The sequence below is a fragment of the Echinops telfairi genome, unplaced genomic scaffold (assembly GCF_000313985.2).
Source record: "Echinops telfairi isolate 266 unplaced genomic scaffold, ASM31398v2 ScPeMD7_2291;HRSCAF=2852, whole genome shotgun sequence".
Lineage (NCBI taxonomy): Eukaryota > Metazoa > Chordata > Mammalia > Afrosoricida > Tenrecidae > Echinops > Echinops telfairi.
Window position 1 is genome coordinate 4,917,957 of NW_022106189.1, and position 10,514 is coordinate 4,928,470.

Here is a 10,514-nt window from a genome sequence, read left to right on the forward strand (position 1 = left end):
TCAGATCATTTACTCAAGAAGAGATGGTTAGAATAGGAAGAATGGAAATAGGAAACAAAGTGAGAAAATGGATGGTACTGTGAGAAGAAGAAAACAGACAAGTTGAATGAAAATGTGTATAAACTGTTGAATGCAAAGTGAAAAATATGCTCTGTAAACTTTCATCTAAATCACAAAAAATTTTCAAGTTTACCCTTTCAAGAAATTATAGTACAGATGGCCCATCAATCCTACTTCTAGAAATCTATCCTGATGATGTATCTACAAAAGCATAAAATAAGTGTATACAAGGTTATTTATATTTGCAAAATGTTAAAAGCCTAAATGTTCATACAAATAAAGGTAGCTAAATTTTAAAATGTCACATCTAGACAGCCATACCTGTTTTAAAATGAGTAAGGTCTCTGAACTGATAATGGAGTGACTTGAAGGATATATTTATTCAGTAAAAAACAAAATACAATTTAGTATCTACCATATGTCAGAAAGGAATATAAAAAACAGAGAGCTGTTATTTGTGGGAGAAGAAAATACAGCAAGGTTAAATCAGAAACTAAGGAGAGAAATATATACCAAATATAGCCACATCACCTGAGGCTCTATGAAAATTCCTCTTCAACCAAAGCTTTCAAAAAATCACATCACTAATCTGAATTATAAGCCTCCCCACAATAGAAACGTCTACCGATTACACCTTGCAATTACAATATGGTGTTCCAAGAAGAATCACTGTAAAAAGCACCAACAAGCCTAAGATTCTGTGCTCCCCATTCTGAGATGCCTGCAGAGCTGCCCCTCCCCCAGCACTATGGACCTAACTAAAACCACGGAAGACATTAGAAGTTTCTCCCAACATACTATGGGGGAAGAGGTTGAATTCAGGTTGGGGAGGGAAAATGTGATTGCACTCACATAGCAAGATTCATAGAGCCAACACCCTAAGGTTGAGAGAGTCAGCCCACTTACTGAATTCTGGGCAGATAGGAGAGACTAAACTGCTGGAAGCTAACTCTCAAGACTGGTGGGAACCCTCAGGAATGAACTGCGGTGATGCTTCCCCAGAATACCAAGAAGGTGAGTCAGTGCTGGGGGAGTACAAAACTAGGTAAACTTGCATCATGGGAAAATTAGCACAGGAGAGATTAACTTCATCTTTTCACAGACCCATGGGTTCAAACAGGCATCATCTACCTGTCTGTCAGCTCACACCAAGAGAAGAGTAATAGTAAGCCTATGCCCAGCTATGATATGCAGAGTCAACGAATAGAGTTCGGATAGGTAAGCAGTCAGTGTCTTGGATGGATATTCCATTCTTTCCCCTTTTGTGTCCTTTGTATTAACTATATTCCCTGAAAACTTCGGAGCTGACCTTGAGACTAGAAGCTTGACATGTCAGTATTTAACTGTTTCCTGCCATCAGACCTGGGTTAGAATAGGCTTGTGCCAAAGGATCTAACCCTCCTTGACACTTCATGATCTTCAATGTGTGTACAGAAAGTGCTTTTCAGCACAAAGACAAATATAACAAGACTATAGCTCAGAGAAAGCAACCAATCATGCAAAACCAAGGGGAAACAGCTCACATGAGGGGAATACACAGAGCTGTGGATTCATAGGAATTCTTAGAAGAAGAAAGATTTAGACCTTCCTATAAGGGACTGTCAGAGAATGATCTCAGCTATTTTAAATGAGTGGTGGGAAAGTTTGACCGAAATACAGGGGGAAGAATAGAGAAGATAGAGGCGACCAGGAAAGCACTACAAGAACAATTAGACAAAGTAAATGAACAATTAGGAACAATTCAACAACTCCAAAAAGGAATTCAAATAGCAAAGACTAAACCTTAAAACTGGATGACATTTTGAAAGAACAAAGCAATATCTGAAACAATGGAAACATGAACAGAGATATCAAAGACAAATATATTGAAACCAAACTATTAAAAAAGACCAAAATGGCTGAAGAAAACCAAAGAATTCTATAGGACATAATCCAAAAAGACATTTGTTTGATAAATCAAAATAAGGAGAAAAATTAACTTCAGAGAAAAAGCTGAATTAGTATTAAAAGTGAATTTCCGTAAAATTATGACAAAATGGAAAATAAATATCCAAGAAAGCCCACAGAACAAAAAAATTGATCCCCACAGAAAAATCATGACATTGTAGTCAAATTCCCTAACATAAAAGAATCCTGAGAGCAACATGGGGAAAAAAGAATAACCACTTATAAAGGCAAATGAATTACAATGTACTCATATTTTTCTATGGAAACTGTACAAGAAAGCAAAACCTTCAAAGAAAATATTGCCAACTAAAATTCCTATATCCAGCAAAGTGATCCCTCAAATATGAGGGATAAATAACACCTTTTTCAGAAAAGGAAAAGCAAAAGAAATTTGCAAAAACAAGACCAGCCTTACAGAAATTATAAAAGGATTTTTATGGACAGAGAACAAATAGACAGCAGCCTAAAACCACCACATAAGACTTTATAGAGAAAACATGCTACTTAATAAAGTAAAATAAAACCATACACATCAAAATATGGAATCACAGGATAACCTTTCACAATGAACACAAAAAAATTTAAGAGAGGAAACAATATATAATACACAGTAAACTGGAGATGATAGCAAGTCACTTGCAAAAGACACTTAAACTTGGGGGAAAGCAATAAAAAGCAAATGAACCTCAAAGAAAACATTAGAACCTTTCAAAACAAGAGAGAAAAATCATAAAATCCTGTTAGACAGTAAGACAAAAAAATTAAAAAACAAAAATATTAATAAGAAAAATCCATTGAAAAATGCAGTACAGAAAATTATGAACAGATAAACTAATACACGCACACACATACATGTGTGTATAACAAGATAGAGCATTAAAACCATACCTATCAATAACACTGAATGTGAATGGTTTAAAATCAGTTTAAGAGACAGAAACTAACAGAATGGATAAGAAAGCATGAGTCATTAACAATGCTGTTACAAGAAACAGAGATATAAAAATAAAAACAGATTAAAAATTAAAAGATGGGGGAAAAAAGTCTACCACACTAATGGTAGTCAAAGAAAGCAGGAATAGTAGTATTAATTTCAAACAAAAGTTACCAGAATAAAAGCCATAGTGAATAAAGAAGGCCATTATATAATGAGTTACAACTGAAAAGACATAGCCATAAAAAACAATTATGCATCCAATGAAAGAACCTCAAAATACATTCCTCAAACCCTTATACAAAGAGACAAATAAGATCACAATACGATAATACTAGGTGACTTTAATATATCACTTTCTTACAAAGATCAAGTAGAAAGAAAATCAACAGATACAAAAAAAGCTAAACAAAACAATATATTCTATTCTAGGGTATATAGTACATTTCAGTATAGATCATATTAGGCCATAAAACAAGCATTAATAATTTTTAAAACATCAATATACTACAAATAATTTTTACAGATCACACTGCTGTAAAAATCAACCCTAGGATGATCAATTAAAAATTAAAGTACACAGAAACAGACCACTTCACTATAAAACTACTGGACACATGAATAAATGAAGAGCACAATTTAAAAATTCGTTGGACAAATGAGAATGAAAATATAGCAAAATCTCTGGGACGCATCAAAATTAGTACTCAAGACAATTTATAGCAACTAAGTGCACACAGCAAAAAGAGAAAAAAATAAACCTTAACACATCCCCTAAAACAATTAGAACAAAATCCACAAAACAAATCCTCAGACAAAAGATGAGAAAATAATAAAGAGCAGAAATAAATGAACAAGAAAATTAAAAAGATCAATATGACAAGAAGTTGTTTCTTTGAGAGGATTAACAAAATTGATACTAAACAAAAGGAGGAGAAAAGGCAAATATTATAAACAAGAAATGGAACAGGCAACAGAACCAACCAAAATAAAAAGGGTACTATGACAAATTATATTCCATCAAATTTGAAAACATGATAGAAATGGGTATATTTTGAGAGATGCATTATCTACCTAAATTAACACAGACTGATGTAGAAAGCCTTAACAGACCTATAACAAAAGAAAAAATAGATGTGGTCATTACAAAGATCCCAACATCAAAAACTACAGGACCAGATGGTTTTTCTGGGGAATTCTGCCAATCTATCAATCAGAAAAGAGTTAACATTAATCCTACACAAACTATTTTAGAAAACAGAAAATGATAATATACTAACCTAATGTTATGAAGTATAAGCATGATGCCTAACTAAGCCAGGCAAAGCTATCACCAGAATGAATATAGATGTACATTTTTTCAACATAATTCAACAAAACATTTTTTTAAAATCATAAGACAAGTGGGATTCATACCAGAAACACAATTAACAGTTCCATATTAAATGATCAATTCAATCTGCCATATAAATGAAACAAAGGAAAAGAACCACATGATTATATCAATCTATGTGGATAAGATACTTGGTAAAATTCAACAACAATTCTTGATAACAATTCTAGATATTTGTTAATAAAACAAATAGAAAGGAAATTCTTCAACATAATTTAAGGTATATATGCAAAACAAATAACTAGCATCTCATTTAATAGAATTGAAATGATTCCCCTCCAAATAAGAACCAGACAGGGTTGCCCTTTATCACCACTCCTATTTAATACAGTCCTTGAAGTCTTAGAACTATGACATCAGAGATACTAAAAAGCTATCCAAATTGTCAAAGAAGCAAAGCTCTCTTACTTGAAAATCACATAATTCTACACATAGAAAAGCCAAAGAGTCAATAAAAAATTGCTGGAACTAACTGAAAAATTTGGCAACATAGCAGGTTGTAAGAACAACATACAAAAATCACCTGTATTCTTATAAATCAAAGAGGATCCCAAAAAGAAATTTAAAATAACAATACTACTTACAATAACAAGTCAAAAATACTTAGAAATAAATCTAACCAGATTTATATAAAGAAAGCTATGAAATACATCTACATGAAAACAAGAGACTTAAACAAATGGAAGAATGCCCCATGTTCATGGATAGTAAGACTTAATATAGTGAACATGTCAATATCACCAAAAGAACTTGATAAACTCAATGCAACTGTTATCCAACATGATTCTTCAAAGAAAAGATAATCACTAACTTCACATGAAAAGGGAAGAAACACAGGACAAACACTATTAAAAAGCAAAAACAAAATAGGAGGCCCTACACTCCCATATTTCAAAACCTATTATACAGCCTCTAATCAAAATAGGCTAGTTCTGACAAAATAGAGGACTGTGACCTTCTAAACATAAGCTTTTTAAGCACATCAAAAGATTTCATCAAAAGTCAAAAAAGAACCCACAAATTGGGGGGGGGGGGCGGAAATATTTGGCAATGATTATCAGATTATGAGCTAATTAGAAAACTACAACACATTAATAAGAAAAACACAAATGGCACAATGGGTACAAGGCATGAACAGACAATTTATTACAGATGACTTCCAAACAGCCAACAATCATTAGCTATACGAGAAATAAAAATTAAAACAATGATGACACCACTTTCTACTGACACACTCTTAATAAAATTTTAAAAATTAAAAACTAGAAAATAATGTTAGAAAAAGATGTGGTGAGATTGAAACACTTATACATTGCTGGTGAGAATGCAGAACTGTGGCCACTATAGAGAACAGTATGGCATGTCTTTAAACAAATACAAATACTTTATGATACTACAAACTCTCTACCTTAAAGATATAAAAAAGCACGAATAGATATATGAACACCAATGTCTGTCACATCAATTTCTATTATAGCAAACAAATGAAAATTAAAAACAAATAAAAATTTTAAAATATTATGCAAAAATCAATGAAGTGGGAGGCGGGGGAAGAACCACATACACAAAGGGGGTTTACTGGGATAACTTTACTGTTCTGGTATGCTGGGCTGTGCAATTTTATGTGTTACATACTGCAAATAAAAGTAACAATTTTTTTTAAAGAAGAAACCACGGAGATTAATTATGGACACTAGGGAAGTGAAAGAAACTAGGAAAGAGAACAGGGTAGCAGGAAAGGGAGAAACACTTCTAAGTGTATCTTCTTACAAAACTACAACTCTTTTAACTACATTACTGTTTCACATGCTCCATGAACAATCCAGAGAACCCAAGATGAATTATGAACTCAACCAATGACTAACACCCACAATGAAGGAAATGGAAAAGGACAGAATCGAAGTAACTTTGGGGAAGTTTTTGGACTGATGTTGCAAGACTAAATAAATGTATGTGTTCCCAGTCCGTGGACTCTCTTATTACTCTCTTGGTGAATTATTTCGATGTACACAGGTGTTTTATCTTGAGTATATCTCACTTGTCAATTTGTGCCTCCTCTGTGTTTGTGTCCGTCCCTATTTCTGATAGCCTATGTATTCCCTGTGCCAAAGTTCTCAAGTTGGTCCCAATTCCCTCATTGATGGCCCTAGTAGTTTGGGGTTTAACTTCAAGGTCTGTGATCCAACTTGAGTTTATTCTTGTGCATGGAGTTAGATAAGGGTCTTGCTTCATTTTCTGCAGGTAAATAATCCACTTTTTCCAGCAACACTTGTTAAAAAGGGCATCTGCTTCCCATTAGATATTTTTTGGGCCCTTATCAAAGATCAATTGTCTGTATGCTAAAGATTTTATTTCTGGGCTTTCAGTTCTTTTCCATTGGTCTGAGTATCTCTCATTGAACCAATACCATGTGTTTTTGACAACTGTGGCTGTATAGTATGTGCTAAAGTCAGATAAAGCAAGCCCTCCCACTGTGTCCTTCTTGAGTTCTCTGCTAATTCTGGGTTTCTTCCCTCTCCATATGAAGTTGGTAATCAGTCTTTCCATTTCTTTGAAGAAAGATGGGGGTAATTGTATCGGGAATGCATTAAACTTATATAGTGCCTTTGGCAGAACTGACATCTTGACTATATTGAGTCTTCCAATCCATGAGCATGGGACATTCCTCCATTTGCTGAGGCCGCTCTTGGTTTCTTGTAATAGTGTTCTGTAGTTTTCCCCGTATAGATCTTTTGTTCTTTTAGTCGAGTATATCCCTAGAGATTTCGAGTTGTTTGAGCCCTAATAAAACGATTAAAAAAATTTTTTAAAAAACAAAATAAATGTATGTGTTGCAAATGATTACCATGGTCAGCAGCTAACCAACAATTCAGAGTGGTTCCAGTCTATCGAGAGGCACCTTGGAAGCAAGGCCTGGTTACCATCTACTATTAAAAACTCAGTCATAAGAATGCTTTCAAATATAGTTCTATTTGTGGCACACGGGAGATCACCAGTCAGATTGACTCAACACCAAGTGGTGCTGGTGGACAAGGAATGTGCTACTTTTGCAATTTTTCTATAGCTCTAAAATTAGTTTAGATAAGCACTTTAAAAATCTCTTGGTCTGTGCTGCCCTGTTTTACAATGGAAGAACAATTTCATTTTTGTCCCATCATAACTTGAATTTAATTTAAAGAATAAAGCTGTAAATTCAAGTTACAATTTTAAACACCGAGACTATATGGGGCAGTACAATTATATTTGGTTCAGCCAAAGATATTAAAACAGGTTATCTTTGCTTCTACCATTATCTTATTCTAGGAGGAAAGATCTATTTGAACGAAGTAACATGAACTGCATAAACATCACGTTCTAAATTTTATGAACGTGAAACCATATTTAACGACAGTACTCTCTGAAAGACGACCACGGTAACACTACAATAAAGGATGCTCTGTTTTGTACTTGTAAAGGGAGGGGAATAATCTAGCCCCAAAGGCTTACCTGAATAACAGTCAGGAAAGCTTGCTCCACTGTGTGGTGGGATTGGAATTCTTGGGTTTTGCGGGGGGTGGGATAAGTGAAAAACTGTTTCTAACCACAAAATATATGCAGAGTTGATAAAAATTTATTAAAGGAAAAAAACCTCCATTTTTAAGTGATTTCTCAAAATCAGACCCCTGTTCTGGATTATCCATTAACCAGTAAGGATTAAATCTCACCCCCTTATTAAAATACATATTCATAAAAAACTTTACAGTTATGCTGTTCTAGTTACAAATAGCTTCTACTTTTCTAGGACATAATTTCACTTTGTTTAAGCAAGAATTCATTAAAGAAGCTATAAATAACCTTTAACTATTTAGCCATGAATAGAGGGTGGACTGGCATTGATGGCTTATTTTAGTACTAATGCAGACTGCTTTTTAAAAGCTACATTTTAGCATGCATCAAGCTAATGATTACACTTGCCGTGCAATTTCCAATGTTGGAATAAATTTCTTTTTAAATAGTTTGGCAAAAAGTAAATATTTTACTTCAGCTATTTACTAGTACGAAAGTAACCAAAGAGAATGACATGTAGACAGTTTAAGAATTCTTGACATAAAATTTTTATTTTTTGGTAGACATCTTACCTCTTCCCTCTAAAACATGTTTCCAGTTAAAGCTATACATATTAGGGGAGTAATGCCTGAATTACACAAATTCAAGGACTGATTGGGCGGTGTGTGGAGCATACACACAAATAAACTGCATTCCAATCTGAATCAAAGTTCACAAGATTTTAGAAAGCATGGTTCATAAAATTTTTACTTGGGGAAAAGGAAAAAAAAAGATTTTACAAAATACCATTCTTCCAGTCACAGACTTTCCCACAGGGTACATGACGCTTTCTGCCTAAGCGTTTATAGCACATTCAGAGGGAAGAGGTGCTTTGAAATAGCCATCTAATGGCAAAACCTACAACTAGGTAGATTTTCTTTAAAAGTGCATTTAAAATGCTAAAGCAAGTAATGAAATATAATTGTTGAACCTATCTGAAAATTTTAAAGTTTCTTTAAAATGGTCCATATGGTATTCAAGACATCACAGCTGGTACAAAACTGCCTGTATTTCGTTCAAAACACAAAAACAATACATGTGAACAGTATTCTTTTAAACTCATCTGAAATGCTCCCACTACATCATAAGGCAAGCTCAGATGAGTGTTGACAGTATTTAGGGAATTAACAAAACAAATTCAATATTAAAGTAGACAAATATTTACTTAAATTTTTTTAATATCACTGATAAGGGTAAGAGAAGTCGATGCCATATTGACCCAGAATGTTTTATTTCAAGCCACATGTAACATATTTTGCTATATATAGTCTAAACAAAAGGGAAACTCGGCTTTCAGATGTAAACTACCATTTCCAAGGCAGAATCTAGTTTTTCTGTTGCAATCTGGCAGCTTTGAATTTGGAAACACGCTTTGTAGTTTCTTCTGATATTTCTGACAGAACTTCTCTTCGTTCTGGAATGGTGGGGAGCACAGGATGAGCAATGGCTGGGTGTGGTGGTAAGGAGGGTGATAAAAATTCTTTTTCTATTACAGTTCCAGAAAAAGCCTAAAAGAGAAAATTCAGAATAAGGTAATAAAATGGCAATAATAATACGCTCTTAACATCTTTATCCTGTATTCATCAATTAGACTAATTTCTTTTCAGCAAAATTAGAGCTTTACATAAAAGATAAAACAATGACAATCAAAATATAACTTGTTTAAAAGAACAAGTACTTTTAAAGTATTTCTTAATTGTGCCCCAAATACAAGTATATTTCTAGAGTATGAAGGCAGGAAAACAAAAATATGAAATAAAAACATGTTTTCTCTGGGATAAAGCTTCAGCTTTCATATATCCAATTCATGATATCAAAAATTATGTATTAATCTCCCAAAATACTACCCAGGTATCAAATTCAGGTTTTATGTACCAGTTAATGAATGAGCTAGTAGCCTATGATGGTCACAGAGAAGCCCTAGTTGGTCTGTTAAATACAAGGTCAGAAGTTTGAATCCACCAACTATTCCCTGGGTGAAAAATGAGGCTTTCTGTGAAGAAAGCAGATAGTGCCTGGTTATCAAGCAGAAGAGTGTCTAGGGTCTTAAAGGCTTGTATTCAAACAAGCAGCCATCTCAGTGAGAAGTCAACTAAGTCCACATGGAAGAAGGACACCAGCCTGTGTGACCCAAGACAAGGCAATAATAGATTTCAAAGATGACAAAGGGGAAAGGATCAGAGCCTAAACTGCAAACACCCAATTTGTGGACGGCTATGGAGGAAAGTAGGAGCCCAAAACCAATGAAGCCACTGGCAGATCCCCTCTAGCCACAGGCAAGGATCTCAAACAGCTTTACTATCAGATAGAAATCATTGAAACCCAAGATTATAATGACTCGAACCTGATACGTGGTTAGTTGACCTCCCTCTTGACCCAACCTGAAATTGTTCTAGGTGTGTATTTTTGCTTGTTCCGTGACAAGAATTTCTTCCCTGGCCTTTAAAATACTGACAGTGGTTTTTTCTTACACATATACAAACGTGTGTGTTTTCTTTGTATTAGTTTACCCTTATCACTTTGTTTCTGTTTCTTATTGTTTCTGCTGGATTCTCCAGTTTGTGAAGCACAGAAGAAATAGATGCATAGAGATAA

At 34.1% G+C, this 10,514-nt stretch overlaps 1 protein-coding gene across 2 annotated transcripts in view; it reads right to left on the reverse strand.

Moving 5' to 3' along the window:
* Positions 1-7,924: 7,924 nt before the first annotated feature.
* Positions 7,925-10,514, reverse strand: part of URI1 (URI1 prefoldin like chaperone) — a 32,135-nt gene continuing 29,545 nt past the window's right edge. For both annotated transcript variants that reach the window (XM_045293650.1, XM_004704905.2), the window contains exon 9: positions 7,925-9,427. In XM_045293650.1, coding sequence (XP_045149585.1) covers positions 9,245-9,427 — 183 coding nt within the window. In that variant the 3' untranslated portion in view covers positions 7,925-9,244. The remainder of the gene's footprint in view (positions 9,428-10,514) is intronic.